The sequence below is a fragment of the Zingiber officinale genome, chromosome 1B (assembly GCF_018446385.1).
Source record: "Zingiber officinale cultivar Zhangliang chromosome 1B, Zo_v1.1, whole genome shotgun sequence".
Classification (NCBI taxonomy): domain Eukaryota; kingdom Viridiplantae; phylum Streptophyta; class Magnoliopsida; order Zingiberales; family Zingiberaceae; genus Zingiber; species Zingiber officinale.
The window spans coordinates 85,452,416-85,479,528 of record NC_055986.1 but is presented as its reverse complement, the minus strand read 5'-3'; the positions used below and the strand labels follow the sequence as shown (position 1 = coordinate 85,479,528).

The window sequence follows — 27,113 nt, the reverse complement described above, 5'->3', positions numbered from 1 at the left end:
CAGAATGTTGTTAGTTTGCAATCTATTCAACATGTCGATATTTGTGAAAAAAAAAACTCACCATAGGGGCATAGTTCTAAGCAAGGTAAAGATAGCCAGAATGAGAACAATGGTAGTGAAATTTATTGGACAATTGGATAGCTGCCGGATGCATTTTTCCATGGCTGTTAAAAGGGAGAAAAGTTACAGAGAGAGAACAATTGATAAATCGATTGTGTTGTTTATGAAAGGCAGAAAGCATGGAGGCTGCATAGTAAATGGGTGATCAGCTCTCTAATAAATCTTTTGTTAGCGTTCAGAGATCCAGGTCAGCTGAAAATACATATCGAATCATCCTTCAAAATGATCCAGTCATGTGAAAGACTAATGGGGTAAATTCAACTAAGAAACAAAAAATTAACAACTGGGCAATCAGACCATGTAAGTCATGCCCACCTGCATCAGATTTGTGTGGGGAACACTTAAAGATGCAATACCTCTTCTGCAGTTCTTTCTAAGGAACGCATAGAAGTAGTTTATAACCAACTTCTTTATAAACCAAGATTCCTTTCTCGCCCTAATGTCACCGTGCCCAAGGAGATAAACAACCCCTGATTCTTTTGCCTTGTGTATGAATGAGAGCTCTCGTTCGAGGCTAAAGTGTGCTTCTGTCAGACACTCGTCACGTGGCTCATCAAAGGAAGTACTAGCTTCCGAGCTTGCCTTATCAATGGGGCCATAACCAGACAAGAGTGGCACACCGAGGGAGTATACACTGCCATTGGGAGCGACAAGAATGTTTGTGGATGAATCTTCTTTCTCAAAATCTGTGTCAGCATCTTCATCACTCTCGAGTGACCGTTCTTGAGCTTCTCGACGTACAAACTTCTCCAGGCTTTCAATCAAAAGCTGTTCAAATGTTTGGTGATGTTCCTTTCGCACATCCTTGTAGCCATATCTGCATCAAGCAGCTAAAACTGTGATCGCAAGCATATATAATGGTGAATTGTAGGGACAAGATCATTTAACTAGAAGCAAAATGCAGAAAGAAAATAGACAATATGGTTAATATCATTAAACCAACAACAGCAAAGAGCATGAATTTACAGATTCTGGTGATTAGTTGATAACAGGATATTGAAACCAATGGTTGAAGTGCCATTTTATGGACTTTTTGGTCTCCGGCTAGAACAGTACAATTTTGGCAGGCCTTCAAGTATACCTAGATAAATTTAAATTGATTTTACTCCTTTAATTTCCTTCCTCTTAGCTTATTTAGCTTTAAAAATAAGAATAACAATTAGATAAAGGGCAGTCAAGTGCATGAAACTCCCGCCAATAGAGGTCCCAAGGAAGAGTATATTGTACACAATCTTATCCTGCATTGTAAAAGGTTATTTTCGTGACTCGAACCGTAGCAAACCGTAGCATCAAAGCTCCCCTTCAAGAATAACAATTAGATAATCAATTAAATTAAAATTCTATTATACCACTTGAGATGAATTCAACTGAGTTTACATCAATCCTCTTCCATTTCTAGAAACTTGACTGTATCATTAAATAATTAATTGAATTAGAAGTTCAAAGAAACAAGTTCCAAAAGTATAGCAAATATCTTGACTAAATGTTTAACATTAGTTGAGATTATCATTAATCGAGTATATATCAACACACTTTGACATGTGCCTAAGTGTGTCTCAGCATGTTAAGGGACTCAGCATGACCAGCAGAAGAGAGATAACCATGCTGACCAAGTTTCATTAATTTTCCAAAATGATAAAATTCACATGTGCCACCTGATGTGTCAAGAAAATTCAAACCATGACTGATACAATTTTTCTTCTTTTTTTTTTTCTGATGTTGAATAGAAGACACCCATAGTTAATATCAGTATAAGATGGTTGAGTTTCATATATACAGCTCAAAATTCTAATACTGTTTCTTACCGAGCAATGCAACGGAACATGTGATAGCTCTTGGGGCAGATGCGCCTAAACAGGAACCTTTCAGTCTGTGGCACTACAGGAACAGGCACATATTTTATGCACACAAATAGGATCATTGAGTGAATTGCTGGCAAGGTGGTCAAGAAATGACCAAAGATTGCAGGGATTCCTCTAACCAGCTCATTATAAACTAAGCCAATTCCAGGGGCCCTAATAGTACCCAGGCTGCAACCAAGATCCAATATCAAGTCCATTGATAGCTTCTGTTTCACTTCAGTTTCATACTTAAGCTTGCTGCCATAATTCCATATGTACATTATCATGAATAATACCGCTGCAAAAACTAACATCACCCAACTTCCATCCACCACACTGCCCAAAACCGAAGAGAAGAAAAGCAATTCCAACCCCAGAAAGAAGGTTAAGAAACAGAGCACAATCATAATGTTAATCTGCCATATAAGAAGCATAATGATAGTCACTAAGATTGTGGTCATGATCATTATGCCAAGTTCAGCAATGCCTGCAGAATAACCCCACATTAGGAAAGGTAGGCAAATAAAAAAGAAATATGTAGAATGCTGACCTACTTCCAGCAGAAAAGGATAACACTGAAAATTCAGAAAGGTAGAGCACAAAATTAAGGAAATAGGAACAAATGGTGTTGCTGGAAATGTTCATGATTTTCTGGAGATAAATGGGCTGCATTTAAGCTCGACAGGAACATGGAACTTTGATCTTGGTGAATATGATTATATCACAAGTTATTGGTCAGCAACCAAAAGAACAAGAATTGAGCCCCAATTTAATCCTGGTTAAAGGATGTGATCTACCAAAGTAAAATTGAATAAAAAGGAGTTAGACAGTATAGACAATCAAGTAGGACAGAGAGAGATCTTCAAAGTCATATTTCATGGTGGAACTTCTTTTGTTAAAGTTTCCTTATGGTGTCAACAGAAAAGTAAATAACAGAACCAAATAGGGTACTGCATTGATGTTCTAATATCACTAACCAAGATTACAAGGTATAAGAACACAGATTGACGTAAACATCAAATTACTCTTTTTTTTTTTTTTTTTGCCATAGACATCAAGAATATTGATGCATGATTGTATGTGTGGATATGTAGATAAATTGGGAACCAATAAACAAGATAATGTTTTCTGATATTACATCCAAGTACCACCAGTAATAGTCTGCATGGAACCACCATAAGTTTATGCAATCATGTCCCAATTATCAAACATGTGTATAATAGAATCAAACCTGCATTCTAGCTTAGAAATCCTACATGGAAGCATTTAACTCTTCGCTCTGTGCCTAATTGTATCTTGTGAGTTATTCTTGTGAGTTCAAAGGAGGAAAGAGATCCATGTAGCATACCATATATAGTTGGGGCAAACATGATTTGATGATGATCATGATCTGTGTTATCCTTAAATTTTCCAGTTTATAGGTATAGCTTCCACATCTTCAATGTAATAGAAATAGATGCATAATGGTCAGTCAAAATTGAAACAACTATATACAAAAGTGATGTACTGATGTCTTTATAATCTGCAGGTGAACAATTAACTAGTAATATCATATTATCACCATCATATAAAGAACTATCAATGATTGTGATTCTGTTGATGCATCAAAACCAAGCCAATGAAAAGATCGATTTCAATAAAAAGACAAAGGAAAACGAGATGAGCACCATATGCATTGCCCATCTTATATATGCTCCCAAAGGAAACAACAAATGCCACACAGAAAACCAGCAGAAACCAGTTTATCACTGGAATGTATATTTGGCCCATGAACTTCCGAGATGTGTGTATGATTTTAAGTCGGGGAAAACAACCAAGAGCTATTGATTGTTTTATGCATGAAAAAGTTGCTGTTGTCATTGCCCGACTTGCAATTAGTGCAGCTATAGTGGCTATAAAGAATACCGGCCAGAAAGCTCCTCCTGCAATTGTACAATAGGCCAGTCATGAACAAATATTTATAAAACCATAAACATAAACAAACAATGATAAACAAGTATATAAGAAGTGGATATTTGACAAAAAATGATCTTCCATTGCTAAAGCATATTTAGTATACTGTATTAAGAAATACTTTAACAGCTGGAAAAGAGTTTTTTGGCTAAAGAAAGAGTACATGAAAGAAATTTCTAGACATCCACCCAACAAGTATTGCTAACTTCACAAAGTGTTAAAGAGAAACTTTAAGATAACTATGTTCCTCAGCCATATCATTATGATTCTCAAAGTGATGTGGCATAGCAATACCAGACCAGATTCAAGAAATGGAGGGTCTTGAGCTACTTCACTCCAGAAATCTTACTGCCATGCCTTCTGAACCCTTTGTGGTCATTATCATATTCTTCCTTTGCAGATCACCTATACTGCAGAATTCCCAAGTTACAGACCTCTTAACAAACAGAAAGGTTGGTCATTGTTGAACATCCATCTAAATGGTTAAAGCACCCAAACTCATTATTGGTAATCTTGTTGGTCAAATGCAAGCGAGGTGGACTTGGAAAGGAAAAAAGAAATTCCAAAAATGCCTTCTCATAAATAATATTTCCCTTCAATATTTTACATAAAACAATTTCTTCATTCCCACACCTCCACCCCTAAACTCATTTTTGTTCTTTCTTTGGTAGAGACGCCCTCTAAATGTTTCTTTATGGATTACTTCTATAGCTCTATAGTTTTCATCTCTCCTTGCACACAACTTAAGAAATTTTAATACTTCTGAAACACTGATGGCAACATGAACTACAATTAGAACACTTCAAAAGATGAAGAATTTGAGGTATAAAAATGAGCATTAACAAAAACAAGAAAAAGATGGATATTGCTTACTGGGGATCGATGAAAAGAAGACCTGCTCATTTTGAGTTAAATTTTCCAAAAGAAATGCACCCTGACCAAGGTATCCCAAGAGAAGGCATGGAAGAACGAGAAATACAAAAGTAAGCTGCAAACAGGAACTAAACTCTCAGAATATAGAAACTGAAAATTAAAATTTAAGCAATAATAACATGGGAAAATGGAGGGAAGCAAAAAAATATTGGCTTTGTTCGTACTTTACCTGTACAGATCTAACTGAGAAATAGCAAAGGTCAGCAAACATTGCCTCAGAACCTGAAATGCAAGTGTAATGTCAATCACTCAGTGGAACAGTTACCAAAAATATTTTGGAAGGAACTCAAATATTATAATGAAGTATTTGTAAATCTGTCTATCCTTTACAGAACATAACATTGCACCCATTGAAGTATGCTGAAAAGACTCAACCGAGATGCCATGTTACCATGTCATGTTATATGAATATCAGACAAAGTCTCAAAAATTCCTTACCATCAAGAGACAACAATGGCATATCAGTTGCCATATATAGGCCCATCCTTTTCCATATAAGGATTTCTTATTATCCTGGGATTTTAGCTTATGTCCACTGTTGGGATCCAGTTGTAACTTTGTAATTCCAAGGAGTGTATTGTTAATTTTTCTATATAAATAAAATCTATGGACGGTAGTTATTAAAGAATAATTCTCCTAACATGGTATCAGAGCTGTGTCACTCTTATTCCTATATTCTTCACTTTTGTCATTTGTGCAACTTCTTCACAGACGCAAGTTCCCCATAAGACCCCTCTCCCTCTTCTATTCCTGCTGAGGTCTCTTTGGTTTGTGCTGCATAAGTTTCGTGCTCTTCCTTCTGTTTGTGATTATCACAAGTTGCCGCCAAATTCAATGCCAATGAATCATTCACACATCTCCTCTGATTTTCGCTTGATGCTTGTGCTGCAAACCACCTACAATGCACACGAATCCTCCAATTTTTCTAGGTGCCTACCCACCTTTGGTTCTCAACATACATGGTAGTTATTTTCCACTAGCCACTTTATCAGCTTGATATCAAAAATACTTTTCTTTATGGTGATTTATTGGAAGAGGTTTGTATGGAGTAACCTTTTGAGTTTGTTGTTGAGAAGGAGATCGGTTTGGTGTGCAAGCTAAAGAATCTTTGTACGTTTTAAAGAAATCTCAGAGAACTTGGTTTAGGAAGTTTAGCTCAGCTCATCTTCACTGTGACATATCTAAGAGTGTAATAGATCTCTCAATGTTTTATCTCGTCTCTCGATTACAGATGCATTTCTTTTTTTTTTATGTGAATGATATTATCATAATAGGTAAAGTCTCCATCAAAATTGCACAGTTAAACATATATTCATAAACACTTTCAGATTTGGGTGATTTCAAGTATTTCCTTAGTATAGAGGTGGCTTGCTCAGAGGAAGTTGTCTATTTCTCTTGGCACAAGTATGTATTGGATATGCTCAAGGAGGCTGGCATGGTAGGGACTAAACTAATAAACACTCCCCATATATCATAGTGTCAGCTTGTCCCAGCACAAGGGAAACCTCTAACCAACCTAGGGAAGTATAGGAAGTTAGTGGAAAAATTGAACTAAGCTCAGCCACTAGATCTTACATCTCATTCGTAATGAGTGGGATCAGTAAGCTTCTAGATAACTCATGTATCATAAATCATCATTGGCTTGTGACCCTAAGAGTCCTACAAAATCTCAAAAATGGTGTAGGGAAAGATATTCTAGTTTTTTATCGAGGTCATCTTTAGATCACTCATTACTCTAATGTAGACCAGGCAGGCTCTCCTATAGATCAGCGATCTACAACAACAACCAAGCCTTATCCAACTAAGTGGAGTCGGCTATATGGATCCTTTTACGCCATTGACTGTTAGGAGATAATCTTATTTCATAGAAAAGTAAGGAGACATTAGTTGTAAGGTCAATTGCAAAAGTAGAGTATAGGGCTTATGGACATAGCAATGTGTGAGCACATTTGGATTAAACATTTGATTACCAAGCTACTATATGCCTTATAGAGCTTTATAAATTTTAGTGTAACAATCAAGCGGCAATGCTATAGCCTCAAATCTAGTATTTTACAAAAAGGATGAAATGTGTATTGATCGATTGTCATTTCATTAGGGAGAATATAAAAAGTAATGAAATTGTGACTTTCTTTGCCAGTTCTAAACTTCTAATAATTAGTTGGCAGATTTGTCAACCAAATTGTTAACAGGCATAAAGTTGAATATATATACCTATCACAACTAGGTTTCTATGATATATTTGAATCAACTTGAAGGGAGTGTTTGGATCCATTTGTAATTATGTAACTCTGAGTGGTGTAGTGATAACTTTCCTTTATCAATAATATCTATATACGATAGCAGGGGGCTACCAAAGGTGATCCTGATTGAAGAATAATTCCCCTAACATCCACCTTTATTATGTGTTCAATATTACATAAAGGATTTTTCCTTTTCTCATGAAGATTATGACTCCATGTTGATTCTTTGAAAATTTAACGTGTTAAAAGCTCTCCTTATTTGTGACAATATTCAATAAATTACATAGAGATGGCCTAGGGTCTTGAATTTGATAGACATGAAACAGCAGTAACCACTGGATGCCAACTTGCCACTTCAACAGAAAATCTATCAGCATTATGCAATTGATTATAATGAGTAATGGACCTTCTCTCTTAGGTGGAGCTCCACTGTGATAAAACTATTTAGTAGTGTACATAGTTAAAAACATATAAAAAAAAGTTTCCATTTCCATGTACACAAAGTAGGTTATAGAGTATTATAAGGATATGTAGATGTCTATCCCAATAGTGATAGTCTTGCTTAATGTGGCAAGTTGAAACCAGCTCAAAAAATAATTGGCAAAAGAATTGGAAAACTTAAGAACTGTTTAAAATGACAACTTGATCCAAGAACAACCAAACTTCTTTGCATGGATGACAAATACAACCATTACAGGTAAAACAAATATAGGTACTCATAATTTGGAGCGTGAGGTTATCAGTTATTCCACTTTAGACAATGGTTGTGGAAGGATACAATATCATGAATATGCAAACAAGTAGAAATTGAATGTTAAGCTTTGACGGGTGAAATTTGGAACTGTGCTATATAGGTTTACTTTGATATGTAAAACTAAACACATGTAATATGTACTATAAGCATGAGGAAAGATGGAGTTCTAAACATCACCAAAAAGAAGCAAACATGTTTTTCAAGAAGTAATTGAATGACAAAAATTTTTATTCTAATAACTGAGTCAACGAACACCAATACATTATGGTTCTCCGGAAGAAATGAATAATAATCATGCTTGTTACCTGTTATGCAAAGAACACAACCCCCCAGAGACAACCATGCCTCAGTTGGATTTCTCTTGTAGTAGTAGTATATATAAAGAGGGTTAAATGCTCTAAGAACAAATGTTCCATACTTTAAAAGGTTATAAATTCCAAAGCCTCCAAGTGAGCAAAACCATATGAATAATGCTGGACCAACAGCAAGCCCTACTTTACTTGTTCCAAACCTCTGAACACTGAACAGGACTATAAGAGATGCAATTGAGATCATCACCACTTCTTCTGCGATAATCATAAAGTTAATAGACTAAGTATTATGAGTAAGAATCATGAAAGCTAAACTAGATGTAGTAAAAATTAAACAATAGGAAAATCACATTGTATTCAAATAAACAACTCAGAATAGGATTATTTCACCTAAGAATTTTCATCTTTCAAGCAACAATTTTGTAAACAAATCAACATTGAAAATAGAGCAAAATCTTCATGAACTGTCCAACCATCTGGCTTGCTATATAACAAAGAAACTTTTGAATTTATAGATTATAAGTTCATAACTGATCGTAGAAAGTAGAAACTGGGTGGTTTAACCATGGACCTGTGGGCCATAGCATCCAGACAACAGCACATCCCGATATGGTCTGTGGAATAATAAGGCTGGTATGAAGGAAGAACAAATCCCAAGCAATCTATGAACTGTAGAGTTAATGTACGCTACTTTAATTCCTGTGGATGACTTACAATTGTCAGGGGAGGAGACTAGGCCCTGTAAATGCACAGATTCAGGTCAGGGATACCCTATGATGCGAGTATTCAAGTTGGCCAAACTAACATTGTAGGGTGTGTCCTTCACATGTGACGAAAAGAAGCTTCTGTGCAGTATCTTGAATATCTTTTCACAGTAGGAATGCCTTACGGAATTATTAACATGGCTAGACATATGACAAGATGCTCACCAAACCAAATGAAAATGATGCAATGTCTTAGGGACATGAAAAAAATGTGCTATAAATTGAAGAGAAATTGGATAACATCCTTGGTCCTTGTCACACATTAAAAACACCCATCAAGGTTGAAACATTCCAAAATAAGGAACTCCCAAAGTCAAACTATGACCCCTAAGATGGAGGGCAATGCCATAATCAACAAAAAAGATGAGTGTCAAAACAGACACAAAGATATGCAAGATTCAATATGTCACAAACCCGTAAGAAGTTGAAGACTTAATGGGCTGAAACTTCCAAAAAATAATCAACAGCAGAGTGTCTATACAGTGAAAAAAACAATTACTGAAACCCACAAAAAGTCAAGGGTGCACAAGTTCTGTTCATGACCTTCAACATTTAAGAGTATTTATTTCAGAATATTTTTTATTTTTTACAATTTTCTTCCCATATTAAAAAAAAGTGAAAATGTGTCTGGTAGGAATATTTAGAGAAAAAACATGCAATTGGCATTTTCCCCATGGGTGAGAGCAACTAGATTGTTTTCTCTCTCTTTTTTTTGTAAGTGTAATTTCCATTTCTTAGATAAGTGGAAAGTAGATGATAATGATTCTTTTTTTTCCATAATTCGTTTTCTCTAATAAGAAAAAACAAAACTTTTACAAACCAAACACAGCTTTAAAAATTTAAAACCAGACATCTTTCATATCCATCCTAGAAGGTTGAGGCCTTAGGCCACTAATGGGTCTAGTCCGAGTGGGCATTGCACGAGTACTTGAAACATGTAAGAGTGAGGATGATCCGAATGGTTGTTGAAGGCGACCATGCTAGCCTGTCTTAATTTTTTGATATTTTTTTCAAAAAAAATATCAAAAGCTCCAAGACATTATATACTAATAATTGTCCTCTTATTATAATTATAGCAACGTGAGAAACAAGTGAAGCAACAAAGGAGTGATAACGATGTGGGACATAGGGGCAGAGAATGCAAGTATAAAAATCACTGTTTTAGCACCATGATGAAATAAAGTTAGTATATTAATATAAATGATATTGAAGTTTAGTTTGCCACGTCGCTGCGCTCATCCATCCTTATCACTCATTCCTTCCATTCACACATTGCTTCGCAGCAAGAGTCTAACATGGGCTATTGGCCATGAACTTGGTAGTTCGTTATCACTCGTTCGTCACTATTGCTCGCTACTCTTTTAACTCATTTTCTATGGATTTAATTCAATTATCTTGATTTAACTCATTTTCTCTGTCCTTAAGGACTTCCTCTAAAACTGGCTCTCTCAGGTAATCCCACATGAGATCAAAGAAGGGTGCGCTCTAGTGCATTTTCAGCTATAGCTATTAAAGTGAGGCTCCAAAAATGCATTGTATTATAAAATAGGTTGTTGAAAGTCAGACTCGATCACAAGTTTGAGCGTGCCGTGAAGTGCGTGAAAACGGGCCAGCCATTGGGTAAGCGGGTCTAGTCCAACTGTGAGAGTTTGATTAACTACAACTAAGAAGGTCAACCCCCATGGTCAACCTCTTTAGATGTCAATTAATAATGTAGATTACAACTATGACTTAGCAAGATAGACCTCCCATTACAATATAATTATCACTCTTACAAGGTCAGGTGTGTTGAACGACAGGCATTAACAATGGGTCTATTCTGATATTTGATTACACAATATGCTCATGCCACCTTCATCCAATATACCCCTCAGCAGGGCCAGAAGGAAGGAATTCCATATCATCCAAAATCCCCTACTCTCATCCAATTAGAATAGAACTGGAGTTAGGCATTGGAGTCAAACCCCTTTGAGTCCACTCACGATGCTTTCTTCTTTCTAACAAAATTTTTTCTATATCACTTGACTCTTTCCTTATTCTGTTTTTAATCAGACTATAAGGTTCTTCTTGGAGCTACTATTTGTGGAAACAGTGTACAGCTTTTTGCATGTATATATAGTGTTATGATATAAAAAAGGTGAACTACAATATCAACAGACAAGCTTGGGTCTTGTGCACTAGTCTCATAAGATAAATAGTCTAACATTGAAAATGGGTGAATTATAATAATAGCAAAAGTATGAGATTGGAGCCTGAGCAACAGAGATAGTTAAACAGGAATAGAGTGGGAAGTGAGAGAAGACACCTCTAGCTAGTCATACATGTTGGAGCAATGAGTTTTGATGTTTGGACAAAAACCTAAGTTAGATTATGTGATAATGAATTGTGTTAAGTGTGTAAGCAGGATACTAGGTGCGGATACTTGACATGTAGTGCCCCAAAAAAAATGTAAGTATGATTAAATAAATCGAGTTTTTATGTTATTATGTTAATTTTTAATGTCTCATAAAAATATTTATACTAAAGGGTCGGAATAATTAATATATTAAGTAATAAATTAATAGACCCGGGCCAATTTGTTAGCAAACCCATCTTCCCTGCCCTTTTAAATATATTCCTTTAAGAGAGAATTTTAGGTTTCCCTCATATTTGTGTCACCGCCCTTTCTCCCTCCCAACCCTTAGCAACCCTCGAGGAAATTGAGGAAGAACATTGCCGGATCGCTTCACGTCGTTCCCCTATGTCTTGTTAAATATCTTTTCACACGCAAAATACTAAGGCAAGTTTTTCTAACATGTTTGTCGGCGTTATATGGGTCATAGTATGAATGTTTTGAGGTTGGTTGTGTGCCTTGTTGTTAAAAAACATGTTTTTAAATCGTAGGAAGGTTTTGATGAAGTTTCAACGACTTTTTGATATAGACCATGTTGCTTGTGTTTATTTTTCATGTAAGATTTCTTTCTTGAAAGAAATGTAAAGTTTAATTTCAACAAGATTTTATTTTCCATTGGGTAAGGGTAACATAGATTAAACTGTTGGATTAAAACTAGATTAGCTAGCTTAATTAATTATTGCTGATTATTAAGATATAATAAATTTGATAAATTAATTAGAGTATGCAGTTAGCGTTTTGATCACAAGGAATTAATTAATTAAAACCTTAATTAGTTAACAATGTGATGCTTATTGATTCGTTAGGTGATTAATTAATAGATGAATCAATTAAAATGGAATTTTTCATGGGATGAGTAAACAGAATTATTGGTAATCTACTTAGCTAATGAATAAGTAATAAGTCCATAGCATTTAACCAATTGATTAATTAGTTAATTAATGACCTTATGGAATGAATAATTAATGAATTAATCCAACTATAGAGTGATTAAACTATTAAGTTGAATATGAATTCATATTAATAAGTATTAATTAAATCGTTGATCAACCAGTTAAGAATTTGCTACAAACTCATTTAAGAGAATTTAGATGATTACAAAAGAGGAAAAATAAATGATTAACCTATGTAGACTAATTATGGTTAGTAGGATTGATAATTAATTAACTGGCTAATTAATGATACTGACTAATTCATAAAGAGGAAAAATAAATGATTAACATATGTAGACTAATTATGGTTAGTAGGATTGATAATTAATTAACTGACTAATTAATAATATTGATGAATTCATATTTACAGATTAGTTAAATTAGATTAATTAGTTAATTAAATTTTGATTACTTAGTTAATGAACTCATAGAATTATTTTGATTAATGATTTAGAATCAATTATGTTATTACAAATCTAAATTATTAATTAGGTGAGATAATCCTTATAATTACTCAACCAAGTGATAGGATTGACAATTGAATAATTAATTGATTAATTATAAGGCTATTAGGTGATTTGATTGATTTAATTACATATTAATTAAATTTGTAGATGAAATTAATTGATAGGTAGATTAAGTAATTCATTTGGTTGATGAACGAAATAGCTATCAATCGGTTAGGAAAATGGCTACAAACTCATGAAGAAAATTAAGAAAATTATTAGTTAGAATGGGAGGATAAATTATTGATTTAATTTTTATTATTAGGATTATTCTGATACTTAGATAGTCTTTGTACCATTAGCTAAGTGTTTGTTTTCAAATTAGTATTCATGTACTTCAATATTTTCTATGCTTAATTTAAGAAGATTCTCAATTTGCCACGTGTTTCTTTGGTGATACCATGCAATCGAATGACGGATAGTGTGAGTTTTTGTGACAATGTGGCGGGTAGAGGAATCCGGCTTAAAAAAGGTCCGGTGAACCTTACTAAAACAAAAGAGGTTTGGGAATCCGGCTTAAGAAGGGTTCGGTGAACCTTTCCAAAACAAAAGAGGTTTAGGAATCCGGCTTAAGAAGAGTCCGGTGAACCTTACTGAAGCAGAGAGGTTTGAGAATTCGACTTAAGAAGGGTCCGGTGAACCTTACTGAAGCAGAGAGGAGAAGGGTCCGGTGAACCTTACTGAAACAGAGAGGTTTGAGAATCCGACTTAAGAAGGGTCCGGTGAACCTTACCAACCTAGTACTAGGTAAACGTTTGGCCAAACGAACAAAGATTGAGGAAAAAAGAGCTACATTCAATGCTAAGAACGAACTTAATTATTTTTGACAATGAAAGATAATGTTTGATGTTATCATATTTTATGTCAACAAGGCTGAGATCTTAAATGTTTAAAGTATTTTCTTTTATATATATATATATATATATATATATATATAAGCTTATTAATGTATGTTGATTTCTTACTATAAAATGTTAGAACTTACTGAGTCTTTAGACTCACTAGATCCATATGGTACAAGTAATAAGGAAACGGAGGAATTCGATGGATGAGCTAGCTCGTACATGGCAGTGCACACTCGACGACCGCGTCCTTTTCTTTTCGGTTTATGTTATTTCTTGGTTGAGGGTTGTTTCATGACATAAGTATTGCTGGTGCAATAACGGAAGTTCCAAGAGGTCAAGGGTGATTGAATGCTTTGCAAACAAAAGTCTTGGCAGATCAAGCTTAATTAGATCCTTAGTAGAAGAGGAAGATCTGAAATTGGTACTTCTTGACAACCTGGAGCCCTAGAGAAAGATATTTTCCAAACTCTTGCAAATTTCATTTGAGCAAACATGAGTGTGAGAATATATGTAATTATGGACCAAACGAGGGTTAGATTAGGCTCGGACTAAGACTAGAAATAGCTTTAATCGGCGTTTCAATTGACTAAATGTGTTTTTCAGCCCACTAATATTGTTTGTCAGTCGGAAGTCAAGTTTGAGTCAACTGATGCTATGCATAGTCGATTGATGGTATCTCGATTCAACTAAATAAACAATTTTATTATTACAACTAATCAAATAATTTGTTAAACAGTCAACTGAAGTTGATGGAATGTTGAGTCAAGTGATGAAGTTGGATAGTTGCAATGGAAAGGTTAGATGTTACAATGGCGGCAATTTAGGAGCTTCGGCAAGCAGAGGCCAATCAACTAGCGGTAGAAACTGAAATTGGTGATAGTTGACTGATGGTAGCAATTGGCGGTAGTAGGCAGTCCTAAAGAGGTGGGTAAAGTGGTTGTGTAGCAAAAACCAGTCGACTGAACTAGAACAAAATAGATATTTTAAAGGTTGAACAAATACTTGGTCGAAGGTTATATATAGGGCTTGAAAGATATGAATAAACTCATTTAAAGTGTTGATACTGTGCTGAATTTTCTTAGTCTCCAGTCCATTCTCTTGCTTTCATTATAATTTTTTATTCTAAATATTTCTCTAGTAAGAGAAAGGCCTACACCTCCGGAAGGTTTCCAAAAAAAGAGAATATTAACGGATTCGAAGAGTGATATGTCAAATGATCATATGCCATAGAATAGGAGCCAAGGGCTACCAATCCATGAGCCTCCTTTCGATCTTACAATATAACCTCCGGGATCTCTTGAGAATAGATATAACCATCTTAACTAACTATCACCAAGAAAAGAATGACATGAAACAAGATATCATAAAAGTTTCAATATTGAGATGTGCATTAGAGCAAATAGAACTCATATCTCATAGCTTGGCAAGCCAAAACATTCAGAATTAGTGTTCTAAAAATCGGCCTAGACGTCGCCTAGGTGCTAGGCGCCAAACAGCCGGACCGAAAATATACTAGTCGGCCAGCTTAGGCGGCCTTGGCAGGATTGGTGGTCCTATGCGCCGACTAATCGGTGGAATCGTCTAGGCGCTATGGAAATAGTGCAGGGTTTTCATCATTTTTTTAGTTTAGGCTTTTAAATTTAAAGACCAATTAAAAAAAACTAAAATGTAACCCTTGTTTTTACTTAAGTTTCGTAAGTTATAAACTTTGGTCCAACAAGAAAATAGACTTGTTGGCTTGCCCTAACGGCTAGCACCAAACTTCATCTTCATCTGAGAGAATGAAGAAACCTATATTTTGGAGAAATCAAAGAGTTAAAAGGCTGGAGAAATCGATTTGAAGAAAAATTTGTTGTCTGATCTTTCCAGCAACTTGGAAGAGATTTAATTGAAAGTTGGTCAAAGCCTCATCCTTTGAAAAAGTCATTTCATTAGACAACCCTGAAAAAGCTCTAGAGTGAGAGAACTTCACGTGGATGATTTTACATCCAAAGAATAAGAGGATCACAATGATGATATTGAGTTTGTGTCCAATGAAGAACAAGTCGTTGAAAATTATGGAGAAGAAGTAGAATAAATTTATAATATTTTATTAGTCGTGTAATTTTAAACTCGTTTTAAATTTGATGTTATTGTATTGGAATTATAGAATGTTATTTATTATGTCATATATGTTGATACCATGGAATTCTCCTAACGACGCCTAGTCCCTGCCTAGGTGGCCTAGGCGCTAGGCGCTAGACGTTGGTTTGGCGCCCAACTAACGCCTAGCGAATTTTAAAACCTTGTTCAGAATACATGTCATCATCAGAATAATAGCAATAAACCAGTAGATTACCTTGCTCGATGCTAGATATTCCAACTTTCAACCCATTGAAAGCAGACATCACTACAAAATACAAAGAAGATTATTGTAAAACAATGAGCAAAAAAAAAAGAATAGACATTACTAGTTATGTGAAGTAACTCCATTATATGGAATAATAACAATGTTTATGGTTTCAAAGGAAATAATCACACAACCTGACATTGCTGGAGTGACGACACCATCAGCAATCACCATAGCCGTACCAAATAGAACCAATATCAACAGCAGCTTTTTTAACATTAAAGACTTTTCAAGATGCTCCTTGATTTTCAAAGACCTTTCTAGTTCTGGAGATGGAACCTTCAGCCTGAAACTTGATATGCGAGCATCAGAAGGCAACTGATTTGGAAGAAGGCTAGCCTTTGCATTCCTGCAAATCAAAGAATACAATGCAAATGTTCCTCCTGTAAAAGGACCAGCATAATGAGAAGGCACTCAAATAACATATAATGAAAGAAACTGGCAAAAACAAGCACATAGAACTAATTGCATACCTTCACCGTCATCATTAGCCCAAAGGACAACGAAGATATATTTGACAAGTGACACCAAAATCAATGTATATAGAACAAGAGAGAGTGCTCCTAGAACATCTTCCTGCTGAACAAGAGGATACTTATTGAACATGACATCAAGAGTGTACAATGGGCTCGTCCCAACATCCCCAAATACAACTCCAAGCGTCTGAAGAGCAAGCACTATGTGCCTTCCCGGAGTAGCATTCTATTCAATAAGCAGAATACATTCAGAAAGCTATCAAGATCAAAGCAAATACCCAGTCCAAAAAAAGGTTCTTTGAAGGTGTTCTAATATAATCCCGTAATTCCATACATCAATTGCTTGGTTAGCCAGAAAAACTACTTTTAATCCAGATACCAATTTGGCAATAAAAACTTTCAGCATCAGGATCAACGAAACTTAGCAATCACTTTTGTAGGATATGTTTACCGAGCAATCTGGATGCTAACTTACAGAAAGATAGCATTTGAACACAAGTACGCACCTCAAAGTCATTTCTATGAGCTCCATGGACCTCGAGAGCTTCGACGTCGAAGGAGTCGATTCGGTGGCCAGTCCGGATCAGCCTCTGTTCCACATTTTCCTCTTCCTCATCCGACTCGTAGCTCCTCCTGCGAGACGAATCATCTTCTTCCTCGTTCGAGTCGTCCTCCTCGTCGCGGGCGACCCACCGGGATTCGGTGGAGTCCATCTTGACGAGGTGCCCGTTCCCTCCCTCCGCCATCGACTTCCTCACCGGGGAACCCAAACAAAGGCAAAGGCCGATTCCTAATTCATTGCAAATCTTCGAAAGGTCGCCCAGAGCAGATCAGAGCAGATCGAAATTCAGAAGCGCGAGTGAGGAGGAGAGCAAAAGCTGGATTTGGAGGAAACGCCAAAAAAAAAACGAAAAGTAACAAAGAAAGACAAAAGGAAAGACGGGAATAGATCGAGACGACGAGGGGTGAAAATCCAAGGCGGAAATTTATTGAGAAAATTTCACAATTTGACCCTAGAGCTTTTCTTTTTTCCAAGAATCTCTCCCAACATTATAACATTTGGACAAAAACATAAAAGACCTCGCCATTAACGAATGGCATGATCCTTTTATAAAAAATATATTTATTCTAAAGTATTATTATAATATGATAAAATATAATATTCTATTTTAATAATATTATTATCTATTAAATATTATTATGTTAAAATATATTTGATCTTGTCCGATAGTATGAAGTTGGAAAACCGGGGAGGTGGTAGTTCCGCTGACTGGATGAAGACCTCGCTCCTATATGTAAAATAAATCAAATTAGGGAATGGATCACTGGCGTTGACCCTCCGATACTTAAGTTAGAAACAAAAAGAGAGAAATTGAAAATAATAGAGGTCGAGATCTCATTTATCTTTCTTTATATCTATCATACTCTTTTATACATGTTTTAGTGACCTTTCATATGCCCCTATTTAATGATATTGATTGTAGACAGAAAGCATTTTTGTTTTAGCTTCTTCGCATTCAATGATAGATGGAGTGCTCTCTTTTGTTTTCTCTTCCCCTTATGAAGTATCTGTTTTTCCTCTTTTATTATACCGGTTCATTGTTCACTGTCAATGGCATACTCCGAGCCAGATGGGTGCCCCGCTCAGCCCTCTTCTACCGATCGGGCTGACCAGATGTTGTTTCCTCCAGTCGGATGACCGGACAACAGTTCCTCCAATCGGCCTATGAAGCCTTGTCTCGCTCAGGCAACGCGATTGAGCCTTTGAGCTCTAACGTTGATCGTTTTGACTTTGACCTCCACCGTGGTTGTTGACTCATGTTAGGTGGGCTCTTCCTCATCGCCGCATCACAAGCCTCCCCTTCAAGTCTAGTTGAAGGAGGTTGCAAGTCCGACTGACTGGACAAAAAGTGTCTTCGGCGACTTTAAGGTCTGTTCGGCCCATATGTTCTAGGGGTCGATTGGACTATGCTTGGTCTTTAATCGCTGATCGACCTACAAGCTAACGTCGCTTAGTTTTATTTTGTCGTTGTCAGGTTCAGCCCTGTTGTTAGGGTCGGTTGGTGATGTGCAACGGAAAAGAGCTCGAAGCAAACATTTACAACGCTAACAAAAGGATTTACTTGGTATCCACCTCAAGAAAAGGTGACTAATCCAACGATTCACACACGACACTCACTCTATTGGTTGCTACTCGGAAAACCTAATGGTTCCACTGTACAAAACTTTTGTACAAACGTCTGAACATTTTCCTAGCTACCATGTATTCTTTTAAATTAAACTTGAATCGCCTGCGGAACTTAATTAACACGTTTGATCCAAAGTTTAATCTATTTGTTCTTTTAGGTTTAGACTTGGATCTCCTGCGGAACTTAACACGTTCGATCCAAATCACCTAGGTTATTAATTCCATTAAATATTAATTTCCAAAATTGGCTTCCAGGACTGCATGGCGAGGCACATGACCTTCTTGGATATGGGAACAACCACCACCGTCTAGACAAAGTCTTTTAAGGAAAGCTAATATTTAATTTCCTTAAATAACTTTATGTCAACCGAAAAGAACAATCAAATCACAAGGAAAAGAAAAACAAAGAACACAACATCGAAAACAAATTCGAAATACTAGAATCGCATGCCTCTTGTATTTGGTATTTTTACATGAAGATAAAACTAGTATGATGCGGAAATAAAATACTAGTATATCTTTTCTTTTGCAAGCAAAAACCTCTAGGTCTTCTACCGTATTCCTCTTGTAACCTCGGACGTTGTGTGGGCAACGATCTTCCGAGATGAGAAACCACCAAAGCACCTTCTTCTCCTCCTTGCAAGGTTCGGCCAAATCAAGTGCACCTCCAAGGATGAAGATAAACCACCAACCAAGCTCAAGGGATGCAAGCTTTCTCTCCTTCTTCTCCAAGCTAGAATCCGGCCACCACTTGATCTCCAAGAGGAAAGAAAGTTTCGGCCACAAAGGATGGAGAGAAGAGAAAGGGAAGTGGTCGGCCACACCAAGGAAGAAAAGAGGGAGAAAATAATAGAGGTTGTTCACCTTGAAGGCTCCCAAAACCCCCTCTTTTATAATCCTTAGCTTTGGCAAATAAGGAAATTTAATTACAATAAAATTTCCTTAACTTTCCTTGACATGAATTAATTAAGAAAAATTAATCAAAATTTCCTAATCCCTCATGTCATGGCCGGCCACCTCATGGAGAGCAAACAAGTCAATTTTCAATCAACAATTAAAAATTCCTTATTTGTCTTCAGAAATTTTAAAAAATAAAATTTCCCTTTAAAATCTCTTCATGGTTGATAAAAAGAAATTTCTATAATTTTAATTTTTCAACATGTGAATAATTTACAAAGAAGAAAAATAAAATATCTTTCCAATCTACAAATAAGGAAAGAGATTTAATCTCTCTCTTTAATCTTTTGTAGAAACTTATAAAAGAGATATTTTAATTTTTAATCTCTCCAATAAATTATATCTTTCACATAAGAAAATTTTAAAATTAAAATTATTTTTTAATTTACTAGGGACGGCCACCTTAGCTTGGGTTCAAGCTAGGGCCGGCCACCCATGAACCAATGGTTTGGCCGGCCCTAGCTTGATCCACAAGCTAGCTTGGTCGGCCCCTATATCATGGGTATGAAGGTGAGTATAGGTGGGTATAGTACTCTATAAATAAAAGGATACGATAGGGACCGAGAGGAGGAATTGGTTTTGGTCTCCCGATAAAATTAAGCATCCCGTGTTTGCCCCGAACACACAACTTAATTTTATCAATAATAATTCATTCCACTAGAGAACTATTATTGAACTACCGCACCAATCCTAAATTACATTTTTGGGCTCCTTCTTATTATGAGTGTGTTAGTCTCCCTGTGTTTAAGATGTCGAATGCCCACTAATTAAGTGAGTTACTGACAACTCATTTAATTAATATCTTAATCCAAGAATAGTACCACTCAACCTTATCGTCATGTCGAACTGAGTCCACCTGCAGGGTTTAACATGACAATCCTTATGAGCTCTTCTTGGGGACATTATCAACCTAGATCACTAGGATACAGTTTCCTTCTATAATCAACAACACACACTATAAGTGATATCATTTCTCAACTTATCGGGCTTATTGATTTATCGAACTAAATCTCACCTATTGATAAATTAAAGAAATAAATATCAAATATATGTGCTTGTTATTATATTAGGATTAAGAGCACACACTTCCATAATAACTGAGCTCTTTGTTCCTTTATAAAGTCAGTATAAAAGAAACGACCTCTTATGGTCCTACTCAATACACTCTAAGTGAACTAGTGTAATTATATAGTTAAGATAAACTAATCCCTAATTACACTACGACCTTCCAATAGTTTGTTCCTTTCCATTTTGGTCGTGAACTATTGTTTATAATTTATAAGGTACTGATAACATCATCTTCTGTATGTGACACCACATACTATGTTATTTACAATATAAATTAATTGAACAACTACAAACAAATGTAGATAATTTGACCAAATGTGATTCTTTATTCATAATAAATGTTTACAAAAGCTTAGGCTTTCAGTATACACTCTAACACACTCCACTAATAAAAATACTCCTTTTCGGTAACTACCGGAGGTGGAGAAACCTCATACAACACTCACACATACAACAACTCAACACAAGAAGAAAAATACAATGAATACAAATGAAAAACTCTATTCTTACTCACTTGTTGCTTGTTGATGCCTCTTGAACCTTGGAAGTGCACCTGCACTTGCCTCCACGAGCTTACAAGAACTGGCGGTGAGTGTCGAGGAAGAACGTCTGTGAATTGAGAGAAGAGTTGCGAAGACGAAGGCTCGCCACAACTTTATACCTTGCGCTTCTAGGGCTCCCAATCGATTTGTCTTACTTCCAATCGATTGCCATGTTAGATCAACGCGATCCCGACCGTCTAAAACCTGCATCCTACGTAACGATCATATCCCAATCGATTGGGGGAGGCTTGAATTGATCGGCTAATCGATTCGGAGTGCCTTTGTGCTCCGTAAGAAAAGGCTTGAATCGATCGCCCGATCGATTCAACGTTCTTCATGTCACGCGAGAAATCAAGCCCCAATCGATCGACCGATCGATTGGTGGTGCCCAATCGATCAACCGATTGATTGGTGGTGCCCAATCGATTGGTTGGTCGATTGGGGAAGCTTCTGTGCTCGCGATTCAGGCACCCAATCGATCGATTGATCGATTGGGCTGCTGTTTATCGCAGCACTCTCCTAATCGATTGATTTCGGTTCAATCGATCGGCTAATCGATTAACCACCCTTGACTTGCTTAACTCAAGCTCAAGGGTTCCCAATTCCAACATCCGATCAACCGTGACCTGTTAGAACTTCTCATGCCTAGGATTCGGTCAACCTTAACCTGCTGGGACTTCTTCACCAAGTGTCCGGTCAATCCTTTGACCCCACTTGGACTTTTCTCCTCGTGTCAAGTGTCCGATCAACCTTTACCCACTTGGACTTACCATCTCGTACCAAGTGTCTGGTCCTCCATGACCCACTTGGACTTCCTTCCACAAGATGTCCGGTCACCCTTGACCTATCTGGATTTCCTTGTGCCAAGTATCCGGTCATTTCTTTGACCTACTTGGACTTCCCAATACCAAGTGTCAAGTCAACCTTGACCCACCTGGATTTCCATGTGTCTGGCTTCACTCACCAGGTCTTTCCATCTGCCTAGTTTCACTCACTAGGACTTTTCATCTGTCTGGCTTCACTCACCAGGACTTTCCATCTGCCTAGCTTCACTCACCAAGACTTTCACCTAGCTTCACTCACTAGGATTTTCTCACTGCCCGACTTCACTCACCGGGACTTTCACCTATCTAGCTTCACTCACTAGGTCCTTCACCTGACTTCACTCACTAGGATTTCCTAACTGCCTGGCTTCACTCACCAAGACTTCCACTTGTCTAACCTCGAGTTAGGACTTTCCCAATCAAATATCCGGTCAACCCTTTAACTTACTTGACTCTTCTTCACATCTAATTGGTCAATCCTTGACCAGAAGGAAATTATATCAATAATCTCCCCAATTAGAGGATTGCTCCTGCAATCTCCATATATTGTCAAACATCAAAACTCTGAGACTCAAGCTTAAGCCAACTCGAGCTCAGTCAACCTGGTCAACCTTGACCCAGGGGATATTGCACCAACAATCTTCCCCTTTTTGATGTTTGACAATACATTAAGTTAGACTAATCTAATAGCCTCAACTTCTTCTCATTCCAAAGTATGAATGAGGATTTCCTTCATTCTCTCTCTTGCCTAGAGGGCAAACTGCCTCTTTGGGTAATGAAGGTCTAACTTAACCCTAAATTTCCCCCCTTTGGCACACATCAAAAACTCTCCCCCTGAAAATTATTCTAACATTGTTCACAACCTCACTCGTTGTTTACAACACCACAATGAAGGTCTCATATCCTTCATTGTCTTCTTTGCTGACCCTTGAGCATTAACCAACTTCACATTCACAATGAAAGTCTCATACCCTTCATTATATTCAATGCTCACCCTTGAGCATTTAACAACTTCACAATCCTGATGAAGGTCTCATACCCTTCATTGTATCTAATGTTCATCCTTGAGCATACTCCTTTTCTACAATGAAGATATCCAATCTTCCATTGTTCCCCAATTCTTGACCTTGAGCATTTTTCCAAATGAAGGATTTACCACTTTCAATGGTTTCTGAAAAATATTTTCATATTTTTAAAGAGTAGTTCCCCCTAAAAATATGTTTCAAACTTCTATCATTGCACCAATAATGACTTCAAATCCCTAAACCTTTAGGAAATCCAAAATTAGAAGTTTTGAGGTTCAAAAATCTAATATTAAAACTAATCTCAACCTAAACTTCAACTTAGTCTTCCTTAATCAATCCATTATTATTTTCATCATGAAAACTCCCCCTAAATGTATACAAATGTATTTCAAGAGGTTAGAAATGGTTACCTAGACTAAAAATGGTTTAAAGTGTTGAAATCAGACATTTACAGTCAAAAATAGTCTTCTCAATCGATTGAAACCATTCAATTAATCCACTGATCAATTCCGCGAGCTTCTGTTTACGGAAAAACTACTTGAATCGATCGGCCGATCGATTCCGCGATGCTTTGTTTGCGAGAAAGTCTCTTCTCAATCGATTGACCGATCGATTGAGACACTCCAATCGATCGGATGATCGATTGGAAGTCTGATTTCTTGAAATTCAATTTCAGCGAAATTCAGAAATGCCCTAAAAATTCTAAAAATCATGAAACTTCTTTAGACATTGTTTAGGGTATATACTATCAAGAAAAAATAGTTTTCTAAGAAAATACTTCCTATTTTCAAAGATTGACATAAACTTGAAAACTTACAAAAACTTCAATGTTTCTTCCAAGTTTGTATTTAACTTTTTAATGATGATTACTATCAAAAGATAACCTTCACCAAGGTTTTCCAAAATACATTTAAAATGATTTTCAAAACCAATTTCCAACCATGTTCTTTGGACTCAATGCACATGACTTGTACATTAGTTTTCCCAATGATTGGAGTACACATAAATATGTGTTTTGATGAGATCAAAACTCAAATAGATGCACTAAATCAACATCTTGAGTCTTGTTTACCATCCTAACATCTCACTTATACCTAATGTGCACTAAAACACTTAAAGTCATCTTATAGTCTTTGTGAGATGTAGATTTTGATTTTGCCCTAAACTAGGGATCATACATATCTATCTAAGCATTTTGAATTATCAACATTCACCTACGATGTCACTTGTTAGTAAATGCAATTATCCTTAATTGCAAGGAATTAAAAATAAAGCATGATGATTTATGGCATACATCAAAATAAATGGTTTTCAAGAGAAAACATGTTATAACTACATGATGTATGTATGCCATGACATGATATTTTTGTTATATTTTTCATAATAAGCATGAATGAAAAATATGATATCATGACATATGATGGGTAAACACTCATGGCAATTAGCATAAATAAAATTTACCTAGGTAATCTATCTAAGTATCCTTAATTCTTAGCTAAACCTAAAATTGATCTAGATTGCCCCCATTTTCTTTAAGAAAATGTCAAAACCCGACTTGGCATTTCTTTTGCCTTTCCTTAATTGTGCTAATTTAAATTATGTGTATTTTCTTAAGGTTTGTCACATTTTACTCTTCCAAAGAGTAATCACTTAAATTAAGACTTAAAATTTCCCTTAACTCCTTAAGAAAATACCAAAATCTTAACTTGGCATTTCTTATACTTTTCCCAAGTGTGCCAATTTAAATTAAGTTAAATTCCTCAAATTTTGGCACATTTTACTCTTCCAAAGAGTAAACATTTTATCCACCACATTTTCAAAGGTTAACACTAACCTTGAAAATGCTCTCCAAGTGTCAATTTCATCAAGGTTGGGTTAACTACCCTTCCAATTTGAGTTCACACTCTCTAACCCATCTAGGGGGTAGAGAAGATGCTCCTAGGAACCCAACACATATTGGTGCTCCTTGGATGTTCTAGGTATTCACTAGGGATAACTTCCCTTAATATCTTCCTAATGACCTTTCTAGGCTTGTTAGAAGCCTTGGTCACCTTCTCTAGGTCAACTCTAGGGATAGCTTCCCTTGTGACCCTCCTTAGTGACTTTCTTAGACTTCTTAGAAGTCTTAGCCACATTTGTCTTTGCAAAAACACTTCTAGGGATAGCTTCCCTTGTGTTTTTGACTTGAACACTAGACCTAGGGTTGGTTTCATAGCTATATGGAACCCTATGATAAGAAGGAACATCTTTCTTGACTTGAGGTTTGTATCTCAAACCCTTCTTACCATTGGATGACCTTGGTGCTCCTATCCCTAGATTATGCTCATTTTGACCCTTAATAATATTTTCCATTTTCTTTAGGGTCTTCTCCAATCTATCAAGACTTGGTTTTCCAATCTTAAATCCCTAGATTTTGATTTATCATTCAATCCTTGAGCATTTCTATTTCTAGGCTTATACCTAAGGTCCTTAGAGTTATTGCCTAGATTGTTATCTACCTTCCTAACCTTAGGTGAAGTAGTCTTGGCATGAAGAGCTACATGTTTTCCTTTAACATTATCATGCCTCCTATTTTTATGGTAAATAGCATTAAAATGATATAAGTTAGAATTAGTATGTTTGTTACAATTACTTAAAGGAGTTGGTTCAACAAATGATATCTTAGGTCTACTCTTACAAACTCCCTCTTGACTTGAGCTTCCTCCTTTAGGCTTGACCGATTTCTTTCCCTTTGGGCATTGGCTCTAGTAATGTCCTTTTTGGTTACAAGAAAAGTACACAATGTGTTCCTTACTCTTCTTTGTTGTGGAGGCGGTCTCCTTGGGCTTCTCCTTGCCCTTTAATGCCACTTGACCCTTCTTCTTGGCCAATTTAGGGCACTTACTCTTGTAGTACCCATGTTCCCTACACTCAAATTATATAATATGATTTTTATTTTTAATTGAACTAATTATACCTTCACGTGTAGGGATGAGACTCGATCCTCCAATTGATTTTGCTTGACTTGTGGAGGTTGCCTCATCCTCTTCTTCTTCATTTGACCCGAAAGTAGAAGCTTCTCCTTCTTTTTGATCCAGTGTCAATGAATATTGCTCCCCCTTAATCCTAGAGGTGGAGAATGTTGGTCCCTTTGGAGACCGATAAGAGGGGAGGGATGAATTGTCCTGAAAAATAAAATAATCCCTTCTCGACTTTTCAAACTAACACTTGTATAATAATTAAACAAAAAGAAACTAAAGAAAGAGGCACACAGAGATTTACTTGGTTACAACCGGGGAGGTTGTTAATCTAAGAAAGATGTAGCACTAAATATCTCCTTCAGGCGGAGAAACCTCTTACAGCAATGAAGAGCAAAACAGAGAAACTAAACTACAAATAAAGCGCACAAGTGTATAATAAATGAATTGCTTGGATTGATGAAAAGTTTCTAGACCAAGGCTATATTTATGGCCTTGGTCGAGATGCCCCGAAGGAGTTCCGAGCGCCCTGGGGGGCGATAAAACTTTATCCCCAACGCAAAGGATCGCGTTTGATGCGATCTGGTTAAAAAGCCGACTACGGGCGCCCGGAATGGTTCTGGCCGCCCGGACCACTAAGTTAACCCAGTTGACTTTCTGGTCTAGGCCTTCTGCTCCGGTGTTGCTCGCCTCGGTTCGGGTCTTCTGCTCTGGCTTCGCTAGCTTGGGTGATCTTGGCCATTTGGAATAGGGCTCACCCGAACTCAACTTCCGGCCTTCTCCTCGAGCAGCCTTCCTCCCTGATTTCTCGTCCCTCGAACATCGTGTACGTTCTTCTCGTCCACCGGTGTACTCTTCCGCGGTCACCTCATCCCTCGGACGCACCAAGCTCGTCGACTCTCTCCCCGTGCCGTCATTCTCGTTAGCCGCGTCTTCTGCTCAACTTCTTGTGTTCCTAAGCTCCTGCACACTTAGACACAAGGGTTAAACACAACAGGACCTAACTTAACTTGTTTGATCACATCAAAACATCTTGGGGGTTCCAACAATCTCTCCCTTGTTGATGCGAACAACCCAAGTTAAGGTAGGGTAA

The 27,113-nt window shown here is 36.7% G+C and overlaps 1 protein-coding gene across 1 annotated transcript; it reads right to left on the bottom strand.

Moving 5' to 3' along the window:
* Positions 1-247: 247 nt before the first annotated feature.
* LOC121969065 (potassium transporter 7-like) lies at positions 248-17,413 on the bottom strand. The gene is made up of 10 exons (XM_042518999.1): positions 16,966-17,413; positions 16,457-16,685; positions 16,118-16,366; positions 15,933-15,983; positions 8,150-8,410; positions 5,017-5,069; positions 4,788-4,902; positions 3,629-3,883; positions 1,926-2,448; positions 248-937 (listed from the first exon to the last, which is right to left on the bottom strand). The coding sequence occupies exons 1-10, from the start codon at positions 17,203-17,205 to the stop codon at positions 412-414; spliced, it is 2,502 nt and encodes an 833-aa protein (XP_042374933.1). The 5' UTR covers positions 17,206-17,413; the 3' UTR covers positions 248-411.
* Positions 17,414-27,113: the final 9,700 nt, after the last annotated feature.

Excerpts from the sequence above, each read along its gene's own strand:
- LOC121969065 (XM_042518999.1), bottom strand. The coding sequence starts at position 17,205 with ATGGCGGAGGGAGGGAACGGGCACCTCGTCAAGATGGACTCCACCGAA. Across the intron at positions 5,070-8,149 it reads TTGTGTTCTTTGCATAACAG|GTTCTGAGGCAATGTTTGCT; the intron begins GTAACAAGCATG and ends CTTGCATTTCAG. Across the intron at positions 4,903-5,016 it reads TCTCAGTTAGATCTGTACAG|CTTACTTTTGTATTTCTCGT; the intron begins GTAAAGTACGAA and ends TCCTGTTTGCAG.